The sequence below is a fragment of the Culicoides brevitarsis genome, chromosome 1 (genome assembly GCF_036172545.1).
Source record: "Culicoides brevitarsis isolate CSIRO-B50_1 chromosome 1, AGI_CSIRO_Cbre_v1, whole genome shotgun sequence".
NCBI classification, from domain to species: Eukaryota; Metazoa; Arthropoda; class Insecta; order Diptera; family Ceratopogonidae; genus Culicoides; species Culicoides brevitarsis.
Genome location: NC_087085.1, coordinates 38,428,685 through 38,453,243, shown reverse-complemented (window position 1 = coordinate 38,453,243; position 24,559 = coordinate 38,428,685). Strand labels below are relative to the sequence as shown.

At 24.4% G+C, this 24,559-nt stretch overlaps 2 protein-coding genes across 2 annotated transcripts in view; both read left to right on the top strand.

Moving 5' to 3' along the window:
* The first annotated feature begins 1,068 nt into the window (after positions 1-1,068).
* On the top strand, positions 1,069-24,553 carry LOC134837796 (homeobox protein 2-like). Its single transcript, XM_063853184.1, has 5 exons — positions 1,069-1,136; positions 17,211-17,427; positions 19,600-19,967; positions 21,539-22,998; positions 24,527-24,553. The coding sequence occupies exons 2-5, from the start codon at positions 17,282-17,284 to the stop codon at positions 24,551-24,553; spliced, it is 2,001 nt and encodes a 666-aa protein (XP_063709254.1). The 5' UTR covers positions 1,069-1,136; positions 17,211-17,281.
* Positions 21,946-24,559, top strand: part of LOC134830249 (rho guanine nucleotide exchange factor 17) — a 27,824-nt gene continuing 25,210 nt past the window's right edge. Inside the window, exon 1 of the mRNA XM_063844067.1 lies at positions 21,946-22,998. The gene's annotated coding sequence lies outside the window, so the exon portion shown is untranslated. The remainder of the gene's footprint in view (positions 22,999-24,559) is intronic.

Below are 24,559 nucleotides of genomic sequence, written 5' to 3'. Positions count from 1 at the left end.
AAATTAATTTTATTTATGAATTATTAAATAAAGAATTTAATTGATTCGAATTTTAAGAAAATATTTCTCATTTTTATTTATTTATTTTTTTTTTCATTTACCTAATTCATTTAATTAATTAAATTTAATTTTTTAAAAATTATTTTATTATAAAAATTCTACTAAAATTAATATTTTTTATTTTTTTGTTTTCAATCAATAATTTGATAAAATAAAAAAATATTTATTTATTTAATATTTGTAATTAAAAAAATTATTTTATATTTTTAAATCACAAAAATGTTTTTATAAAAAAAAATATTTATATAAAAAAAAATTGATTTTAAGAATCGAAAACACAAATTAAATTTTCTAAGCAACGTTAAATTAACGACATCTAAATTCCTTCATTCAAAATTTATTTAATTATGTTAAATAACTCTCTTTCGATTAATTTCTTACATTTAATTCTCTCTCTGTTTATATGTTTTTAATAAAATCGTGTATGAGATTATCGTGTAAATGTATCTTTAAACACTTCTTCTGTACTTTCTTATTTTTTTTATCATTAAGTAAAAAATCTATTTTTAATTTTGCAAAAAATAATCACTAACACGTGAAATTCTAAAAAAAATAGTTCACTAAAAAAAATTAATTTACACCTTATTTTGGAAAGCACTTATTTATTTTTTTCGCGTTCGACTTTCGTTCAGAACGATACCTGTTTTGCATACAAAATGCACCACAAACTATTCGCGCTCTCTTATTTCTTATCGCGTTCCGTACTTTTTTCGCGCTTCTCATGATTTTTCAACGAACGTACGATCACGCGAGTTACAAGAGCGATCATTTCTCTCTCCCAAAAGTGCTGTACGTGCCACGAAGAACACAAAAAATATTTATAGAACGAAGAGAACGATCAGTTTTGATCGAGCTGTTTAACGTGATGCACGTTAACGTCTTACCGCGCACGTGATTTTCCTCTTATTTTAGTTTTATTTTATTTATTTATTTTTTTTTTTTTCGAAAAGTCGTACCGTATTTATTATTTTATTTATCATTTTACATATTTACTCGTCGTACGAAATCAGAGAAGAAAAGAAGCAGCGACCGACGAATGAAACTTTCGGATTAAATGTACATGAAAAAAAAGTGAAGTAAGTGATACAAAACGGAAAAGAAAAAAAAATAAAATAGAAAAAATCTCGTGAATTTTCATTTTACGAGCAAAAAAGTGCCGAAAATGATTCAATTAAGGAGATAAAAGAAGAATTAATTCCATTAAAGTCGCTACTGATCGTAAAAATACTTAAAATAATGTCATTTATGATAATTTTAATTCAATAAAATTGTGAGCGGCGAAGAAAAAGTGATTCCCTAATGAATGAGTGTGAATGTGATCATCATAATATTATTATTTAATTTTATTTTATTTCAAATAAAAACAGAAGAAATATCAAAGAATGGAAAAAAAAGTGAATGTTTGAAGTGAAGAGACAACAAAAAGAATCAATTATGCAAAAATTTATTCAAATTGCAAAAAAAAAAGGAATAAATAAATATAAAATTAATTAAAAGTGTGAATAACCACATGAAATTGATATCGCCACACGAATATTGGTGACGCAACAAAATTGATCTGATTTTAATTGCAAAAAAAAAGTAACGATGGTGGTTAATTTTTATGGATTATTATTTTAGATTCACTTAGTTACACACATGAAGGTTTGGAAGTTTTTGTAATAAGGTTTTTGTGGTAATTTTTTAATGGAGATTTTCTGAGTTTCTGTTTATTTTTTATGAGGTCAATTTCAAGCCGTTGAGTGCAAGAAAAAGTAATTTTAAATTTGAAGAAAAAATATTTAAAAAAAAAAATTTGAGTGATGATTGAAGTTTTTTGTTCTGAGAAGAGATTTGTATATTTTTTTTTAATTTATGAAAAAAAGTTTTTAAATTTATTACATTTTATAATTTTGTTAATTTTTTTTTTAATTATTTATAAATATTTTAAAATTTCCAATTAAATAAATTAATTAATTTTATTTTAATTTAAATAATTAATGATTTAATTTATTAATTCAATTTTAAAAAAAATATTTAATAAATTAAATTAATTTAAACTTCTTATAATTTTATAAAATATAAAAAAAATAATTAAATAATGTATTTTATTAATTTTTAATTTAAATTTAAAAATAATTTTAAAAAATAAATTTATTTTTTAAATTAAAAAAATATTTTTTTAAATTTTTTTTTAATCAAAAAATTTTATTGATTATTTTTTTTTATTCAATAAAAGAAGAATTAATTAATTAATTTATAAATTGAAAAATTAATTTATTTGATGAATTATTAAATAAAGAATAAATTAAATTAATAATTATTTTTTATTTAATTTATTTTTAATTTAATTTAATAATAATTTTAAAAAATAAATTTATTTTTTAAATTAAAAAAAAACATTTTTTTTGACATTTTTATTAATTGAAAAATTTTATTAATCAATTTTTTTTTATTTTATTTAAATCTTTAAATTTAAAAAATAATTTTAATTAATTTATAAATTGAAAAATTAATTTATTTTATGAATTATAAAATTAAGAATTTAATTTATTCAAATTTTAATTTTTTTTTTGTTTTTTTTTTTTTTTTGAAATACTCCAATGGAAGACCCAAATTTTTTCACACCGATTTTTTTGCATATTTTTAACCTTTTAACAGCCAAAACTTATCAAAATTTTCTCCAGATGATTTCTTTTAGACATTTGTTTATATCAACAATTTCCATTCATTTCACGAAAAATAATCAAAAAATCTTCTTTTTTCCGCTTGCCAATTGCCAATCATCACAAATCGCGAGTTTTTTTTTTAATATTTATTTGTTTATCTTGACTGCTTGCTTGTAAGATTAGTTGCTGCTTCTGCGGCGCTCAAGAGATGTTCTTCAAGTATCATTTTTACGACTCTCGAAATTTTATTTATTCACCGAATGTTTATTTATTAACTATCAACAGTAGGTACTCGAGTACGAAATATCTGGCTCTTCATCGAAATTGTTTCCTCATTTTTTTTTAATCTTTTATGTTTTTTTTTATTGGCGAATTCGTTACAAGTTGGTCAATAAAGGTTGTTGCACTCACTTGGCATGTTCACGTGCAGCTGGAATTTATTTTTGCAAATTATTCGATAAGGAAATTTTTCGTTTTAAAAGGGATCCTGACCTTATTTGAATCGATTGAAGATCAAAAGAATTTAAATTTCTTGCATAAAATAATTTTTATGATTTTTTTTTAATAAAAAATTTTTAAAATTGTTCATAACGATCAATAAAAATTTATTTTTTAATAAATTTCTGCAATTTAAAAGTCTACAAGTTAAAAAAAAATGACTAAAATTTCGTCACATGCGACGCCGTTCTGTGCAAATGTTTTAAAATTCATATGCAAATTGCACTGTTTGCAAAATATGGAGCACTCTATGTTGCTTGCTTGTTCTTGTTTGAGGGCATTTTTTTATTTATTTTGCAAAAACAAGCGTAGTTCTCAGAACTTCTAGTTGATTACTAAACAAACAACTGTCTTACTGTGTCTTTTTCTTCCTTTCCGCAGGTCAACCAACCTCGATATTTATTATTTATTTGTCTCGTTTTTTTTTTATTTAATAGAGAAATAGAGACACGAGAGTTGAGAAAATGGCAAGAAATAAATTTATGCCTTTTACGGTCTTGATCTAAATTTAATGAAGTTTAATCATAAATTGATAGTTTTTTAGTGCGTTTTTCGAATGAAAATTGATTTTTTGTCTGTCTGTTTTTACAGGATTTTTTTTTTGAATTAGCGAAAAAGCGATTCTCAAATTTTAAAAGTAAATTTTTAAGTTAAATTTTTACGAAATTTTTTTTACAGGATTTTTTTTTTTGAATTAGCGAAAAAGCGATTCTCAAATTTTAAAAGTATTTTTTTTTAAGTTAAATTTTTACGGAAATTTCTTTACAGGATTTATTTTTGAATTAGCGAAAAAGCGATTCTCAAATTTTTAATTGAAATCTTTCAAAATTAACTTTTTAAGTAAAATTTTTACGAAAATTTCTTTATAGGATTTTTTTTTGAATTAGCGAAAAAGCGATTCTCAAATTTTCAATGGAATTTTTTGAAATAATTTGTTTTTAAATTTTTACAAAAAATTCCTTATAGGATTTTTTTTGAATTAGCAAAAAAGCGATTCTCAAATTTTTAATCAAAATCTTTTACAAATTAAAACATTAAATTTAATTAAAATTTTAAAATTCAAGACAAAAATTTTGAAAATGTTCATTGGGTCAAAATTTTAGAATTTTTAAATACTTATAAAATTTTGGAGCTTTAACTTAAAAATTTTCTACAAAAGAAATTTTAAATGTTTTTAAGGTTGAAAGTTTTTATTACTTAAATTATATAACGTGGTTAAAAAAAATTAAAATGTGCATTGGGACATTAAATAAAATTGTGCAATGGGATAAAAATTTTAAATGTGTATTAGGAAAAATTTAAAAATAATCAAAAAGTTCAAAAAACTATATAAAATTTGTTTTCTCGAAAGAAAATTAAATTTTTTTCAATGTAAATCGTAAATGTGCATTGGGCTAATTTAGTCACGTGGTTTAAAAAAATCAATGCGCTCAAGTTAGTCGCTTAACTTTTGATATTCACAATAACAAAACGCCTTTGGCCACGCATGTCTTGCGACGATCAAATCAAAGCGATCAACGATGAACAAAAAAAAACAGAAAAAAAGAAAGAAGGAAGAATTTCTTCTAACACTATACGGGTCGACCATCGTTCATGACGCGGCAGAAATAGATTCCGATTTAGTTTTAGCATTTCTTTGTAATTCAAATTTCTATTTCGAGACGCAGCATTCACGTTGAAGTGCACAGCATATGTTTATATTTATTTTTATGTACTTCTCAAACAACTCGAGATGCAGTTTAAAAGAACATAAATAGCGTTTACGAGACACGAAATTACTTTTTTTTTGTAATTTCTCGTAAGAATTTGAGTTTATTTTGTCTCTTAAGTGTCATTACTCAGTAGTAGGTAACAACTGCGGAAGACTTTCTCGCACCTTTAAATCCGTCGTGTATCGATAAATTACAGTTTAGAGTAACAAATTCGATTTAATGACAGATAATCTTACTTTATGAGTCCATTTTTGGATTACTTTTGTTCAGAATTTGACCCATTTTGACCAAATCTCGCGCACTAATGGATGGGCATTGATCTCATAAAAAATAAAATGAAGTTATGAAGAGTCGTTATCCAGTCAGTCAATCTAATGCTCATATAATTTTTTTTTATTTACGGAACGAGTTACATAAAAAAAGTTGAAATCTAAATATTCAAATTGATGATTTATGAGACTCTTTGAATATACACATGAAGAGCAAGAAAGAGCAGATTATAAATGTTTTATTGATTATTTTTAGATTTTTTCTCGTGTTTATTATTTAACATTTTTTTTTTATTTTGGGCTGGAGAGTCATTATTTGTCATTAAACTAAATATTTTAGAGATGTTTTGACTTTGGGAATGTTTATTGGTGGTCGTATAATTTTCGGGAAGTACAAAGTTTATAAAAAATTGGCGGTGTTTAAGGTAGTAAAGGTGAAGATCAGACACTTGATATCTCATTTATGAAGGTCTGGAATGGATTTTTATGTTTGAAGTATTTTTTCGAAGGTTAATTGATTAACTCAAAAATAAAAAATGCTTCGAAAAAAATTTATTATTAATTAATTAAATTTTAATTAATAAATTAATTATATTAATTTGAATTAATTAATTATTTAATTTTAATTTTTAATTAATATTTTAATTAATTAATTATAATTCAAATTTTTTTCTCAACATTTTTCATTTAAAAGACGTAAAAGGTCTAAAATCATACGAAATCTTATTTTTTTTTAATTAATTTTTTTTTCCATTATTTTTTTATATTTAGTAATTGTTGCTATTAAATCTTCAAAATTAAAAATTAAATAAAATTATATTAAATAGGTATTAAAAAAATTTTGAAACTTGAAAAATTAAAAAAAAAATAAAAAATTTAATTTTTACATATATGTAAAAAAAAAAATCTTCTAAAAAAATATAAAAAATAATATTTTTAAATTTTTTCAAAAATTCCATTCATTTATTTATTTAAAAAAAGTAAGATTATTTTTCATTATTTAAATATTAATTAATTTAATTTAATTAATTTTAATTTAAAACTAATTTAATTAATCTAATCTAATCTACTTAATTTAATTTAATTTTTTTTAAATTTTTTTAAGCAATTTAAATTTTAAAAATTATTAAAAATAATTTAATTAAATAATTTCTTAATAAAAATTAATTTATTAAGGTAAATTTATTTAAAAAAAATTAAATTCAATATTTTTTTTGACTAAACGTTTTTAAAATATATTTTTTAAATTTTTTATATGAGACAAAAAATCAATTATTTTAAATTTTTTGCTTAGAAAAATATGTTTGATGTTTCGTTAATTTTATAAAATTTCACTAAAAGGATTATTTTTTTTTTAATTCTTAAAATAAACATATTCAAGCTTTTAAAAAATTTCAAAATATTGAAAAATGAATAATATTTTCTTAAAAATTTCTTTTAAAAAAATCAAAAATCTCCCATTCAAAAATATCCAAACATGTAAACATTACAACCTCATAAAACATTCATTCCATGAAACAAAACGAAAAAAAAAACTTGCAAATTTGCAATACAAACACAGACAAAAAGCAAGTCAGTAGGTCAACATTAAAGGTTCCAAATTGCTCTCTCCACACTTTTTTTTTCTCATACTTTTCTCCAAACGAAAATAAAATAAAAATTTTAATCCCTTTTAAATTTGCAGTAAAAAGATAAAAAAAAAAAAAACAAACAATCGACAAAATGCAAATCTCTATTAATTTTATTTAAATGCGCACTGCGAAAAGAGTAAAAGCCTGAATTGAATATGTTACAACGGCAGTAACCACAACGACGAGCAGCAGCAGCACAAAAAGCAACATAAAGGTAAATTGGTTACCTAAAACTGGTTTATTCATGAATATCCATATGGTTAAACGCTGACTTTTTACTTTAATATCACTTTTATACGACGAAAAAAAAAAAGAAGAATAAATCCCACACAAGGAACGAGAAGCGATGCAAAGCGAAAAAAGAAAAGAAGAAAAAACGAAGAAGAATTTGTATAGAGAGACACAAATGCATCTCGCTCTCTTTTTCTCTCTCTCGCGATGCACTTTTCTTCTATTTATTTACGCATCTCGATGTTTTGTTTTTGTTACTTTTGAAGGGCTTGAAGTCGTCGAGTCACGTCTTTTGAGACTTAATTTTGTATGCCTGCCTCTTCTTCTTCAACATTTTTCAGTTTCACGTCGACTTTACATGGACTCGGACAATGCAAGGCAAGTTGTGTGGTTGCGAATAATGCACCGTCTTTGTCTATGAAATGCATTGCGACGTAAATGGTAGACCACAAATTGTTTGATGTTCCATATTCTTCGTGTTGTGAACGTGCTTTGCTTGTTGCTTGGTGCAGTTGTCATGAGGCAATGAGAGTGTGATGGCATAAGCTACGAGGAGATGATGCACTTTTGATGGAAGAAAAAAAGACAATGGAGAGAAATTTGATTTTTTTTTGAGTTGATTTAAAAATTTTTATTGATAAAAGTTTGAATTTCTTAAATTATTTGAGAAAATTTGAAATTTTTTAGTACAACTTTCGATTAATTTGAAATTTTTTAGTACAACTTTGGATAAATTTGAAATTTTTTAGTACACATTTTTTATTAATTTGAAATTTTTTAGTACAAGTTTCGATTAATTTGAAATTTTTTAGAACATCTTTGGATAAATTTGAAATTTTTTAGTACAACTTTGAATAAATTTGAAATTTTTTAGTACAACTTTGGATAAATTTGAAATTTTTTAGTACAACTTTGGATAAATTTGAAATTTTTTAGTACAACTTTGGATAAATTTGAAATTTTTTAGTACAACTTTGGATAAATTTGAAATTTTTTAGTACAACTTTGGATAAATTTGAAATTTTTTAGTACAAGTTTCGATTTTTTAGAACAACTTTTGATGAATTTGAAATTTTTTAGTACAGCTTCCGATTATTTTGAAATTTTTTAGTACAACTTTCAATTAATTTGAAATTTTTTAGTACAACTTTGGATAAATTTGAAACTTTTTAGAACAACTTTCAATTAATTTGAAATTTTTTAGAACAATTCTGAATAAATTTGAATTTTTTTAGAACAACTTTTGATAAATTTGAAACTTTTTAGAACAAATTTTTAATCAATATAAAACTTTTTAGAACTAATCCCGAAAATTTATATTTTTTTTCATTTTTTAAACTTTTTGAACTCAAATTATTTCGAATCTCTTCATTAAAAACCACTTGCAATTCCAAGCCAATCCTCTCCAAAATAAGAAATTGTTGTAATATCAAATCCATTAAAAATTTAACGACTTCCCTTATGATGTTGCGTGTTCCAAAACGACACCATTACACCATCACATAATCGTAATAATAATAATAAAAAAGTGTCTGGATGTGATTACCATTCAACAAAGTATCAATTTTATCTTTTTCTCTTCGCAACTACTTTCTGACCACAATTTTTGCACGAAAACTTTTCCCCAAATAAAACGAAGCCATTCAACACTTTTTTTGGTCATGCATTCCTTTTCCAATCAGTCGCTGTTAATTTAATTCATTTTTGAATTTTTTTTTATGTTAGGTCAACGAAAAGTATGCCAAAGAAGAATTCTTTTGTTTATGTATTACGGATGTCAATAAAAAGTAAAGCAACGAGCAATTAAAATATTTTTTAAAAAATTTTTATATTTTAATTTGATTTTGTCGACACATCATAAAAAAAAGTGACACTCATAAATTTATTGAGTTTTGATTCGGATTGACATCTAAATCGCTCACAATGCACAATGCTCGTCGTCACTTGTTTGAGATTTATTTACGAGTCGAGATTTATTTGAATGCGTTTGTATTTTTTTTATATTTTATTAAACGACCATATAATTGCACGAGAAATGGTAATTTAATACTCCATGAAATGAGAAAAAAAAATCACGAACAAGTTTTTATAAAAGAAAATTTTTTATTTATTTTTTTTTAGAAAATTTTAATTCCGGAAAGCTTTTTTTAAAAAAAAATGTTTGAAAATACTTGAACAGCCCCAATTAATGCTCTGCTATCACACCACAAAATGCATGAAATTCAATACAAGCTGAATCCAATTTATTACTGATTCAATTTTATTTTAAGTTTTAATTCGTTTAACATTGTTTTGAATTAAAAAACGAAAAAAAAAATGTCAACACGACACAAATGAAAATGAAACAAAAGTTGTCTGCGAGTAATTAGGCCATGTAAATTTATTTGTTTTTGGTTTAAGATATTCAAAGTGACTTTATCGATTAATTTATGGACTTATATGGCGTTATTCGAATGGAAAAATTCAGCAAGTTTTTGTGGATTTCGTATTTTTTTTTCTTATAAACATGTTAGCGAAAAAATGTATCAAAAAAAATTTCTGCCAAAATCCTCTTATTATGAGGGCTCACATACCGATTTTTCAAAATTTTTTCAACTTTTGTAGATCACGGTTCTCCAGCTCAAATTGAAGGTTTTGGCATTAGAAACAACTTTTGTTTTGGACTTTTTCAAAATTTTGCGTTTTCGATGTACAGGAGCCATTTAAAGATGTTAGCAAAAAAAATTGATGAAAAAAAATTTAAGTCAAAATCCTCTTATTATGAGGGCTCACATACCGATTTTTCAAAATTTTTTCAACTTTTGTAGATCACGGTTCTCCAGCTCAAATTGAAGGTTTTGGCATTAGAAACAACTTTTGTTTTGGACTTTTTCTAAATTTTGCGTTTTCGATGTACAGGAGACATTTAAAGATGTTAGAAAATTGATCTTTTAAATTTTTAACCTCACTTTTTTGCCATTTTTTAAAATTTAACAAGGAAATTAATTTTAAGAAAATTTAGAATAAATAATTTCATTCAAAAATCAATTCTTAAAGCTAAAAATAATTTTTAAGTTACTAAATAACCGAATTTTAACATAAAAGTATAAAAATTTGATCTACAGTTGGTAAAAGATCGTTATCGATCAAATATTTTGTTTTCGGCGGAAGACGTCACAAAACGTCAAAATTCCCGCCAAATATCTAAAAGTCTTAATTCTTTAATTTTGTCAGTTCAATATAATTTTTTTTGATTTAAAAATTAAAAAAATGAACTTTATTGATTTTTTAAGAAATTCATTATTTGATTTTCCCGCCAAATTTTAAAAAAATTAAATCTTAACTTAAATTATTAAATTAAATTAAAAATTAAATTATATTAAAATTAAATTAAAAAATCTTTATTATTTAAAATTTTCAAATTTTAAATTTTGTTATTAATTTTTTTTAAACTTAAATTTTAATTAATTTTTATTTTTAAACATAATTTTTTTAAAATATTTAATGAGCAATTCTAAACACAAAATATTAATAAAAAACTCCCTTGAGTAACATTTAATGAAGCTCCATATCTCCATTAAACCGACCCAAGAGACAACAAAATATCATTTCTTCATAAATTTATACAAATCCACAACTTTGTAAATTTATCTTTGAAATTTATGACAATAACAAAAAGCGCGCAATAATAATTTTTCATATGTATCAAAACCGTGTGCTGCGTTTTGCACGCTCGATTAAACATTTATTACAATCAACATCTTTTCTCAACTATTCAACGCAATTCATACAAATTGTATTTATCTCGCTCTCTCGACTCGACATCTAACCTATTTTCCGCCTTCGAAGAAGAAGAAGAAATGAGATTGTCAAACGCATTGCAATATTATGATTTTCACGGTATCCCACTTTCGATCCTAAAAATAATTTTTGCACTAAATTTCGCAGTCAATATTTAATTGTCTCCCGATGTCGTCGTCTCTAAACGTGAAAAATTCGATCAATTGCAGCGCAAAATCTGTGTCATAATCATAACAAAACGCAACGAATAAATAAACAAAACTGTCTTGAACACTCGGAAAATCGAAGCGAAATTATTATGTGGATTACTGGGTTATGTAAATATCGTACATAAGAGAACGAGAATCTAATTTTGGAGTATTTTCGAAATGACACAACAAAACATCGAGATAGTCGTGCATCAGTGCCTCCCTTTTTTGCAGTTCATTCATACACAAGAGTATAATTCAATAACTTTGAAAATGCTTTCTTCTTGCTTGATTGCTTGTTCACTTACAACTCTCTTGCACAATAGATGCCGCACATTACACGCAAATCAACACACAAATCGATGCAAAACGAGACATCAAAAAGTTTTCATCGCTTCAAAGTGAAGGAAATCAAAAGTCAATATTATGGTTTTGTTGGTTATGCAACAAGTTGTCGAGTCGCTTACCTCATAATTCGTTGGAAATTGCCATTATAATAAAGGAGGGAATAATGTGAATTGAAGAATGAAGGAAATTTGTGGAATATTGAATTTAATTTCTAGCAAATTATTGATTTTACAAGCTTTGAGGTTTTTAAATTGGTTGATATTAGAAAGTTCAAAAGTTTGATCCACAATGATTGTTTTCGATCAGATATTCTTTTTTCGGCGAAAGACGTCACAAAATGTCAAAATTCCCGCCAAAATTTTAGAATGTAATATTAAGTTTTTTTTTTAGCTTGAGGCTTTTTTCAACACAAACGTTAATTCAAAAATTTAGAAGCTTTTCTAAAAACCTTACATAGGTCAGAAGTTTGAAAATAAGACCTTCGAAGCATTTTCAAAGAATTTGAAAGTCTTTTATTGAAACTTCGGAACAAAGCAAGGTTTTTATAAAAGCTTTAGAATTTTTTAAAGTCACATTTGTGTTAAGAAAAAAACTTTAAAACTGAAAAAAAATTTTTTCTTTGACATAGTTTTGTTTTAAAAACTAAATCAAGAGCAAAAAAACTGTGTCAAAAACTGTGTCAAAGCCATTTTTGTCAAATCTTGCTCCAAATGGATAAAAATTTGTCAGAGGGCTCTAATTTATCATTTTTAATCATTTTTTAACTCAAAACTGCCAAAAAATTAAAATTGAAAAAAAAAAATTTTCTTTGACATAGTTTTGTTTTAAAAACTAAATCAAGAGCAAAAAAACTGTGTCAAAAACTGTGTCAAAGCCATTTTTGACAAATCTTGCTCCAAATGGATAAAAATTTGTCAGAGGGCTCTAATTTATCATTTTTAATCATTTTATAACTCAAAACTGCCAAAAAATTGAAACTGAAAAAAAAATTTTTCTTTGACATAGTTTTGTTTTAAAAACTAAATCAAGAGCAAAAAAACTGTGTCAAAAACTGTGTCAAAGCCATTTTTGTCAAATCTTGCTCCAAATGGATAAAAATTTGTCAGAGGGCTCTAATTTATCATTTTTAATCATTTTATAACTCAAAACTGCCAAAAAATTGAAACTGAAAAAAAAATTTTTCTTTGACATAGTTTTGTTTTAAAAACTAAATCAAGAGCAAAAAAACTGTGTCAAAAACTGTGTCAAAGCCATTTTTGTCAAATCTTGCTCCAAATGGATAAAAATTTGTCAGAGGGCTCTAATTTATCATTTTTAATCATTTTATAACTCAAAACTGCCAAAAAATTGAAACTGAAAAAAAAATTTTTCTTTGACATAGTTTTGTTTTAAAAACTAAATCAAGAGCAAAAAAACTGTGTCAAAAACTGTGTCAAAGCCAAATTTGTCAAATCTTGCTCCAAATGGATAAAAATTTGTCAGAGGGCTCTAATTTATCATTTTTAATCATTTTATAACTCAAAACTGCCAAAAAATTGAAACTGAAAAAAAAATTTTTCTTTGACATAGTTTTGTTTTAAAAACTAAATCAAGAGCAAAAAAACTGTGTCAAAAACTGTGTCAAAGCCATTTTTGTCAAATCTTGCTCCAAATGGATAAAAATTTGTCAGAGGGCTCTAATTTATCATTTTTAATCATTTTATAACTCAAAACTGCCAAAAAATTGAAACTGAAAAAAAAATTTTTCTTTGACATAGTTTTGTTTTAAAAACTAAATCAAGAGCAAAAAAACTGTGTCAAAAACTGTGTCAAAGCCATTTTTGTCAAATCTTGCTCCAAATGGATAAAAACTTGTCAGAGGGCTCTAATTTATCATTTTTAATCATTTTATAACTCAAAACTGCCAAAAAATTGAAACTGAAAAAAAAATTTTCTTTGACATAGTTTTGTTTTGAAAACTAAATCAAGAGAAAAACTAAATCAAAAACTGTGTCAAAGCCATTTTTGTCAAATCTTGCTCCAAATGGATAAAAATTTGTCAGAGGACTCTAATTTATCATTTTTAATCATTTTTTAACTCAAAACTGCAAAAAAATTGAAACTGAAAAAAAATTTTTTCTTTGACACAGTTTTGTTTTGAAAACCAAATCAAGAGCAAAAAAACTGTGTCAAAGCCATTTTTGTCAAATCTTGCTCCAAATGGATAAAAATTTGTCAGAGGGGCTCTAAAAACCTTTAAAAAGTTTATTTTAGACTTAATACTGAATTGTACAATTTTGGCGGGAGTTTTGACATTTTGTGACGTCTTTCGCCGAAAACAAAATATCTGATCTAAAACGATCATTTATCAGTTAAGGTTGAAACTTTTGAACTTTCTTTGAAATAAAGGTTAGACCAAGTTGAATCAATAACTTAAATCTCTTTAATAAAATTTATCGATTCAAATCGGTCTAACCTTTATTTCAAATACAAAGTTAGGATCCAAAAACCTTCGAGCTTCATATCCAATCTGCAATCTTAATTTCTCGCGAAGTTTGTTTCGATTCAATTGAATGAGGGTTTCCTGACCTACTTTTTGCACAAACTTTGCGTGGTATCTTCAAACTTAACCTCGCTCATGAAAGATCATTGCCTCTCAAAAGTAATTAAAACCCAATCGTCTATTTCCTTTTTCATGACATATCAATTAATAAATTAAAGCATCAAGAAACGAGTCCCACATGAACAAACAACACAAACTAGAGCAGTTCCATTAGCCACTCATTTGTCATGCTTAATTTGCACTCTATATAAGGTATTTATTTATTTCTTGAAGCAAATATGCGAACTGCGTCTAAAGTTTTTTCTTCATCGTTCTTGTTTACTCTTACAAAGTTTCTTATTGATTTGTCTCTGAATTCATTCTGTGCAATGATGATGACCGATTTCAATGTCATGTCAACTTCAACATGGATCATATTTCATGCAATTGCACAAACTCGCAAATGGAACAATTTATAATTTTCATGATCGAACGACATAATTCAAAAAAAATAAATGACTTTATAACGGCATGTGTGGAATTAATTGATTTTTATTTTGCGCTGTAGCTGTCAATATTTATAAAATATTGATTTGCATGTCACTGGAGTTAATTGACTCGTTGATAATTAGATCTGTGATTTGATAGAAGGAAATTTTTTTCTTCTCAGAAAATCTTTAAATTGTCACAGGTACTTGTCGTTTCCGTCAAAAGAAAAACATCTGAACAAAAATAATTGTTGAAAAGTGTCAGAAATTTTTCTGAATCATATTTTTCTTACTCATCCGCACTTCATTTAAAAAAACATCGCATTGACATTCGTTACAAAAAAGATGCAGAGAGAGTGATGTCAACCTGTCCATAGTAAATTTTCATAATTAGTGACAATTTTTCCTGTTTTAAACCATGTTTAGAATGTTTATTTATGCTCGTAAAAAACGATCATAAAAATAAAACAAAATGCTGCGTTGACTTGATGTACGATGTGACGCGTATGAAATTTATGTCAAGCATTTTCTAATTAAATGAAAATTTTTTTTCCAAGAGATTTAATGAAGAAAGTTTCGAACAAATTTCGTAATATTTATGTGATTGCCTCAAAATTAAACACATAAATAAATAACAAAACGAGAAAAAATTATTTTTTTTTTGTAATAATACATCATTCAGATTTAATTTTGGATTACTTCATAAAACAAAATGAACATATGGATTTTGTTGCTCTTGCACCAAGAATAATAAAGAAATTTTTTTAATTTTTTTTTCTTCTTTTCTCGAGATAGTGCTCGTTTATTGAATATTTATTACCCATTTTTTGTTGCTTGAAACGCTGTGTATTTATGTGTTTCATTAGTCAATCTGGCACGGTTATTAGTAGATCGTCTCGAGAAAAAAAAATTTATGAAAAAAAAGAGACGAGTCCAGTAAAATGACTGATGATGATAAAATCATTAAAATACCGCCGACTGACACGTGCTGTGTATATTAAATATTGTGTCAACAAACTCTTTTTTTTTCATTATAAATTTTTTTTAATGTGTTATCAGTGTTTGGCGACGTTTTGGAGCGGTGTGACGTCTTGGAGATTAATTTTAATAATTATCCGAAATTTTTTAACTGTTTCCAAAATGTTTTGGTTTTTTTACGATATTTTAATTAACTATTTTTTTTAATAAATTTTTATATAATTTAAATATTTTTTAAAAAGAATTCCTTAAATAAAAATAATTAAATGAATTATTAAAAATTAATAAAAAAATTTTATCAAATTTTAAAAAATAAATTTGATTTAAAAATTCATTAATTTATTAAAATTTCAAATTAACATTTTTTAATTAATAAACAAATTAATTTTTTTTTTAATTTTTGTTACAATTCGATTTCAAATTTTTAATATTAGAGTCTCAAAAACCCCAAAAAAAATTAAAAAAATTTTAAAAATTTTATTTAAAACAATAAATTATTTGAAAATTAATTAATTAATTAATTAATTAAATAAATAGTTAAAAAAATTTTTTAAAATAAAAAATTAATTTATTTTAAAATTATTAAATTTAATTCAAAAAATAATTAATTTTTTTTAAAAAAATTAAAAATTTAATTAAAAAAAATAATTTTAATTTTTAATTTAAAATTTTAATTTCATTTTTAATTAATTTCTAAATTTATTTTAATTTTAAAAATTTTTTATGAAATTTTTAAAAATATTTTCCTTGAATTTTTTTTTCAATTTTTAAAGTAAAGTTTCTACAGAAAATTAAACTATGAAAAATTAAAAAAAAAAATAAATAATAATTTTAAATAACTTTTTGAAAATTCTTTAACATTAATAAAAAAAATTAAAAAATGATCAATAAAAATTTTTAAAATTAAATTGAAGACTCTGAATAAAAAAAAACTTTCAAACAAAATTTTTAATTTTAAATACATTTTTTTTCAAAACTTAACTTATTTTTTTTTAAATTTATGACTGAAAAAAAAATTCTGATTTTTTTTTCTGAAATCCGCTTTGATCTAAAATTCATATACGATAACTTTTATTTTTTTTCTGCTACTCCCCTTATAACTCTGTACAAGCACACCAGAATGTCTAACATCTTAATCGCGGGCAATGAGTAGCAATACAATTTTTTTTTTGCTTTAGATGTTCTGTTAAAGAAAAAAAAATTAAAAAAAATAGACTCACACTGATTTTTTAAAATGTCTTCTCTGTTAGCTGTCATGTTACTTATTTTTTTTTAATTCTGACGATTCTCTTCGAACAACTTCTGAACATCTTTTGTTTTTTATCACTCAATTTTTTTTTTCAATGAAAGTAATCCAAAACCAGATAAATTTTGTGAATTAACCCAGTAGCAGATTTTCTTCTCAGATCTCCAATTACCACAAAAAAAAAACTTCATATGTGACGTTTAGCCTTTCCGACATTGATCTTTTTTTCTTATTTATTTATGAATGTGTGGGTGCAATTCAAACAAATTTCTCATATTTATGGGGAATCATCGTGTTTGTGTGTGGCGGGAGATAGAATTTTTTTTTTTCAAAATAATGGAATAGACAAACGCATTATTCATGTTTTTTGTTTGAGAATTCAAGAATTTTGGTTGAGACAAGCATTTATTATTTTTTTTATTTATAAATTTGTTCTTTGAGAAGAATTTCTTATCTCAGCCACAAAAAAATTAACTCGTCGTTAAGCAATTAAATTGTTTTTTTTTTCGATTTTTATCAGACACGCACTTAATTGAAATTCATTCGATGCGCGATCAGATTTACGTTCACTTTCGTTTTTATCTCATTTTTTAATTTTTTTTTATCTTTCAGGAATTTCTGACAGAAAAATGAGAAGCAAGAAAAATAACGGAACAGAAAAAATAAAAACTTAAATCTTTACCATGTCATCGATTCCCGCATCGACAATCCATCGTTCGACGTCATCTTCACGAGCAAATAACATCGCGACAGCAAAAGGCAATGTTCAAGTACACCCGAGTTACAGCAACAACCAGAACGGCCCAGAACGCGTTCAACAATTGAATAGGTCAGTAACTCACTTTCTTGTTTGTTTAACATTTATCGCATTTTTTTTCTTATTTTTATAAATAAAACACTTTTTTTTTCTTTGTAATTGTCACTTTTTTCCTGCATTGTTTAAATAACTTAATTTTTTTTCTCTTATAAATGTAAATAAATCTCTGAAATAAATGCGAGTCAGTGGTAAAGTGCATTCGGTAACACAATATTATTTTTTGTTATTTCTTGTTGATCATTCAACAATTCAATGAATCAACAAATGACGACTATTACACACAGTCTGAGCAAGAATTGTTACAACAACATTCATCCATGTACATAACTTGAATGGCATGAAAATAAATAAAAAAAAATGTTTGAATTTTAAATTATTTCTCAAGGTTAAAGAAAAATAATGTGTGCGAGTTAAGAAGTACCAAAAATAAATAAAAAAAAAAATTATGAACGCGGAAAGAAAGTAAAAGTAAGGCAACGATTTTTTTTTTGGGAATTAAATAAATTTGGAGTAAAAGTAGGTTTGTGGTTGAATGTCATTAAAATTATGTAATTTATTATTGGATTGGAAAATTTTTGATTTATTAAAATTATAATTAAAATTTGATTAAAAGTGAATTGAATTTTGTAACTGGATTATTTTTTGACATGTGATTTTTTAAATTTTATTTATTTTAAAATTTTAATTTAATTATTTTTAATTTATTTTATTTTTTAATTTATTTTAATTTTAATTTTAATTTTAATTTTAATTTAATAATTTAATTTTAATTAAATTTTAATTTTAATTTTAATTTTATTTTTAAAATATTTAATTTTAATAAATTTTTTTTTTAATTTAAATTTTAAATAACGAAATATAATTTCAAATTTTTTAATGAAAATTTTTGAAATAATCAAATTTTGAAATTAAATAAATAAATTTAAGTTAAAAAATTTTTTCATAAAATTTAAATTAAATTTCAAAAACTAAAAATCTAAGTTTGAATTAGCGAAAGGTAATTTTCAAATTTTTTTAACGATCAATATTGAAAATAATTAAATTAAATTAAATTAAATTATTAAATTATAATTAAATTAAATAAATAAAAACTTCAAAAATTAACAATTAAATTAAAAATATTTTTTAAGAGTTTTGAATTAAATTTGTTAAATTAAGTTTGAATTATCGCAAAGTTATTTTAAAATTTTTTAACCAAAATTTTTGAAAATAAAAAAATAAAGTTAAATTAATTTATTTTAATTAATTGAATAATACGAAAAGTAATTAAATATAAAAAAATTAAATTAAATTAAAAATGTTTTTCAAGAGCTACGAATTAATTTCTTAAAATTAGTTTGAATAAGCAGAAGGCGATTCTCAAATTTTAACGGAATTTTTATGAATTGACATCCGTAAAAAAAATGATATGAAAATTTATTCAAGATTTATGAATTATAAAAATAAATGTTAATGTCAGTTATTTCCTCATCAAATTTGGCACAAAATACGAAAAAAAATCATTAAAAAACAATTAAAACTACAAAAGTCAAGAATTTCTCAACCTCATAAGCCACGTGGTTTAACATCAATTCAATTCCCATTAAAAATCATGTTTCATTCTATTTTTTTAGTTAATAAATAACAATCAAACAGTTCTAAGAGAACATAAATTTTTTTGGCAATTACCCAACCCATAATAATTAGACATTCACCTCTTGTTTGTTGTTCATTTAACGACTTTTTACGTGGTTTGTCTACAAAAAATTTTGATCAAAATTCAATTTATGTTGTAAAATTGTAGCAAAACACCGGCCGGCACTTAATTTTTGCTACACATTTAAAAATAAAATTTTAATATTCATTTCACATTTGTGTCTTTTACAAAGTAACAGCTGAATTTCGTGATTTGTATCTCAACTTAACATGATTTTTATTAATTTTCAAGTAATTGAGGCGACACAATTTTTTTTTGTAATCTTCCCAAAGGAATGTTTGATGACATAATTCGATGTCGCGTTACATTTTAATCGGAGATTAATTAATTGGCGTTGCCCACACTCAATTTTCTTTTAATTTCTTTTTTTTACGATTTTTGTTCATTCATTTTTTTTTCTTAATGAAGTGTCAAGTTGATTGCATACATTTCGTATTTAACGAATTTATTTTAATTAAAAATAAAATTTATTTTTCGTTTACTTACAGGGAAATTCCTGAGGAGAATTTGTTGACTTTGGGAACCTTGCGTTATGGCATCCGGATGTCTTCCAGTCCTCGGGTTACGGAACGTCGTAGTATGTCGTTTCCTTCGTCGACGGGAACTAATTCGACTTCTAGTACGAACTTGAGTCGAATTCCATCGTCGGTTTCGAGTAATCAAACAACTTCTGTGGCAACGACGCAAAATGGAGGAAAAGACAAGGATTGTTGCTGCATTGGATCGTCTTCGTTGCCGTGGATGCATCATAGTCACGAACATCATCAGCATCAACATTTCGGAGCGAATGGAGTGAATGGTCAAATTATGTCGAGGAGTACCAAGTTGCCATTGCCTGCGAGTCATAATAATAATGGTAAGTTTTAATTTTTTTTAAATTTTATTTTGAAAAATTTTTAACAAAATTAAAGATTTATTCGAATTTCAATTATAACTGAGTATCGATTAAATAATTTTTGCTCTCAAGTTGAACACTTTAAAAATCATGAAAAAATCAAATTTTCAAAAATTTTTTTAATTAAATGGCAGTTTTACTAAGATTTTTAATAAATGAGCTAAATATTTAACATTTAACAAAAAAAAAAAATTAAAATAAATAAATAAAAATACATATTTTCTTTGAAAAATTCAAAATATTTAATAAATGAAAAATTAAATAAATTGAAAATTAAATTAAATTAAAATATTAATAAATTAAATAAAATTAAATTAAATTTTTATTTAATTAATAATAAAAATAAATGAATTAAATTTTAAAAATAAATTTCAAGAAAATAAATTTTTTTTTTAACTTATAAAATTTTATGCATTTTAAGCTCTTTTTTTAATGACATTTTATGTATTTTTTTTTAATATTTCCCTTAACTTTTTTATTTTATTTTTATAATAATATGATTTTCAAACAAGCTATAGCTTTGTAATTTTTATCAAAAAAAATGTATTAAAAAAATACGAAAATTGTAAAAAAAAATAATTTCAAAAATTAGATTTTTTTTTAATTTTAAAATTATTTACATTAATTAAAAATATGAAAATTGTAAAAAAATAATTCCAAATTAAAATTAAGTTTTTAAAAAATAATTATTTAATTATTATAAAAGTTTAATTTAAAAAATAATAGTTAATTAATTTATTTTTTTTAATTTAATTTTTCAATTAATTTTTTTATACAATTTTCGAATTTTTAATACTTTTTAAATAATTTAAAAATAATAATAATTTTATTTTTTTTAATAATGATTTTTAAAAGAAATAAAAAATTAATTTAAAAATTTAATTGAGACTAAAATTTAAAAAAAAAATTAAAATTGATGAAAACCAATTCGGAAACGTCAAACCTGTTCGACTAACCTCCCAAGACCCCTTTTAAACAAATTTTCGTACATTTCCCCGCTAATTAGCTCGTTTCAAATTCTCTCTATACTGTCTCGAGAAACATAAAACCCATATGTGAAAAAAATCTAAAATGTCTCGAATGCAGTAAATATAAAAACGTGAGGAAAAAAGAGGTCAAGAATTTTCAGACAAGATATGATGCAAGTGAAAATGAAGTTGAAAAGTAACAAAAACTGTCTCTCGATTTTCCGTTCATTTCATCTCACGTCATTCAAAGATGACTCAAAAATTTTTTGACATAAAACGATGATGGATCTATCGAAAAACAAACAAAATTCATGACGTTCGAAAATTTAGGGAAAAACGCCTTCTCAGTATTTTTTGCAGTTTTCGTATAAACTTAAACGACGCTGCAAAAATAAAGACAGATAAAAGGTCAGAAGAGAGTCCATTTTGATTTTTTTATATTTTTTTTTCTGCTCAATTTTTCCGAATTATTTTTAAAGTCTTCGCACAGAGACTTCACTCTCATTTTCCATTACAAATTTTGAACGCAAGAAAAAAAATTTCATTCAAATTTTACGTTTTCAGTGTCTACAGGAGCGCCAACAGCAGCTAAGAATAGAATCGTTTCTCAGAGTAATTTTGCTCCGCAGTACTTGAATCATCCGCCGTCGAGCAGTTTATTAACGTCTTCGCATCGGGAAGCATCTCCGCCGACGACAGTTTGCTGCTACAACGCTGGCAGTCTCTCAAGCTCCATTCGTGGCAATAATCTAAATAACAACAATAACAACAGCTGTAACAAAAATCAAAACACGAAAAGTAACCTAATTCGGTACGTGAGTCGGGCTCAAAATAACGCCAAAAGTAAGATTCGGGTGAAAAGTGATCCGTGCCTCGGGGGGCTCAGTGTGAACTTGGTGCAAATTAATGACAATGACGGTACGCCAGATGACGACGATAAAGATGGGAAGAACCATCATAAATTATTATTGTTGAAATCGTCGTCGTCGTCGTCTCAAACACAATCTTCGTCGTATGTGATTGGTAAAAATAGAAACGCCGCCACCGTTTTATGCAAACCAACAACAACAACGTCGTCGTCAGATTATTCAAACAATTTTTCTGTTAATAACAAAGCAAAAGTAAATTATTCGGGCGCACCGCGAACCAGCGAAAATTTGAATTTATTGAATTGTTTCGCGAACGCCTCCTACAACAATAATCGCCGTGATTCACGGTCGTCATCTGTGTGTCTCGAGCCAACCGAAGACGACGACGAAGCAGCAGATGTTTCATTACGTAAAAGCGATTCGCGCAAAAGTTTAATCGCCCGCAATGATTCGCAACGTTCCGAATCCCGGATCGCGTATCGTGGTCACTTGAACAAATCTTTCAAGAAACCCTCGAGTTACGAAGAACAAATCCCGAATCTCGCGGAAAACTTAAATTTCATCGATTGTTCGTCATCTGGCGATGTTTCGCTTCGCAGCGATGACGACTCGTCCAACAATTCGCAAAAGCAGAAAAGATCATTTCTTCATACAATTCCGACCGTTAGCCCGCTTCTAACAACTCTCACGGAAAATACGCAAAATAATATCGACTTTAATAAAAATCAAAATAATAATCAAAATCTTAAACTGAAAGAATTCTACGAGCAAAAAACATTGAACACCGCCGCCGATCTCCATAAATTCAAATCAAACTCGAATAATATTAATCAGCGTTACAAGACAATTGCCGCGAGTGAATATGCGAACAACTGGAATCCGAATGAGAATTACCCAAATAATAATAATAATTTTTATGAGACGACAAAGAATCTCGTGAATAGTGAAAAGTCGAATAATAAAGTGATCAATAATAAGAATTTTAACGGAGACACGAAAATTTCGCAAACAGTGCCGCGGAACATAAATACGAATAAAAATTTAAAGTATTATCAGTCGCAGCAAATTAATGGTAGTAGTGAAAAATTGCAGAATAATCAGATTTATAGCAATTGTCAGGCACTTACGAAAAGTCAACAGGATATTCAGAAACAGGTGAGTTTTTTTTTATTTTTAATTTTTTTTTTTGAGTTGAAAAATTATCAAAATGTTAAATTATTTAAAAAAAAAAAATATGAGAATGATATTCAAAAATTGTGAGTTAAAAAAAATAATCAAAAATTTAATTTATTTTAATTTTGTGATTTTTTAACGTTAGATGGCTCTTGAAATATTTAAAAAAATTATTTTTAATTTTTTTTATATTTTAAAAATATTTTTTTTTAAATAAAAATTATTTTTATTAATTTATATTTTTAAAATAATTTTTTTTCACTGAAAAAAATTTTTAATTTTTTTTAAAATAAAAGTTTTTGCAAAAAAATTAAAATTAATTAAATTTATTTTTTAATTAAAATTTTGAAAAACATTTTTATTTTTTTTTAAATTAAATAACGGTTTAATAAAAATAAAAATAAATTAAAAAAAGAAAAAAAAATAAAAATTTATAATTAATTATTAATTTAACAAGCAATTATTAATTAAATTATTTAATATTTTAATTTATTTATAATTAAATTAATAATTAATTTATAACTTTTAAATTTATTTTAAGTCAATTTTTAAGTCAAATTAAAAAGTCAATACATTAAACAAAAAAAATTGATAAAATTAAAATTTTAAAATCGAAATAAAAAATGATAGCTAACTATTTTTAAAAAAATTAAATAAAATTTTTAAAATCATTCAAAAAAAATTTTTTTTTTCATTTTTAAATACATTAAATTTTAAATTTGGATTAAAAAAAATTATAATTAAATTAAAATTATAATAAATAATTAATAATTTAATTAATTTAATAATTTAATTTAATTATTTTAATTTAATTTAATTTAATTTAATTTAATTTTAATTATTAATTTAATTTTAATTATTAATTTAATTATTAAATTAATTCAATTATAATTTTAAAAAAAGTTAAATTTATTAAACAATTTTTTCTCAGAACTTTTCAAAAAAACAATCAATAAATTGAAATTCTCTTCTAACACAACATCAACTGTCGACACTCTGACTACCGCATCTCCGCATCGATGATTCACCAATCTTTCGCTATCTCGTTATTTATTTAATTTTCCTCGTATCTCGTATATGAAGTAATTTGCTGACTTTTTAACGCTGCGAAAAAACAGAAGAAATTTGCACAAAACTTGTCGGATGCGTGCTCCGCGAACTCAAAACTTGTCTGAACTGTTCGCAAAGAAAAAATAAAACAAAATTGATATTTTGGCCTATTTTATTTGAATTTTAATTTATATATTTTCCTCTCAATTATTTTTCTTTTCGTGTGCATTACAATAAATACATCCGTCGATCGTTTGAACCTGATTTGAACCAGATACTCAGTCTTAAATACGAGATTTTTGTGAATTTTTGTTGCACTTGCACTTGGCGCCAATATTTACACAACACAAAAATTATTGTTAGAAAAACGTTCGGATCATCTGGCATCATTAATTATTGCGAAAATTAATTTCTTGTCATTTTATGTTTTTTTTTTTAAATATTTTCTTTTTCTTTTAAGAGAGCAGGAAGTGTTCGTCGATCGTAAAATTTT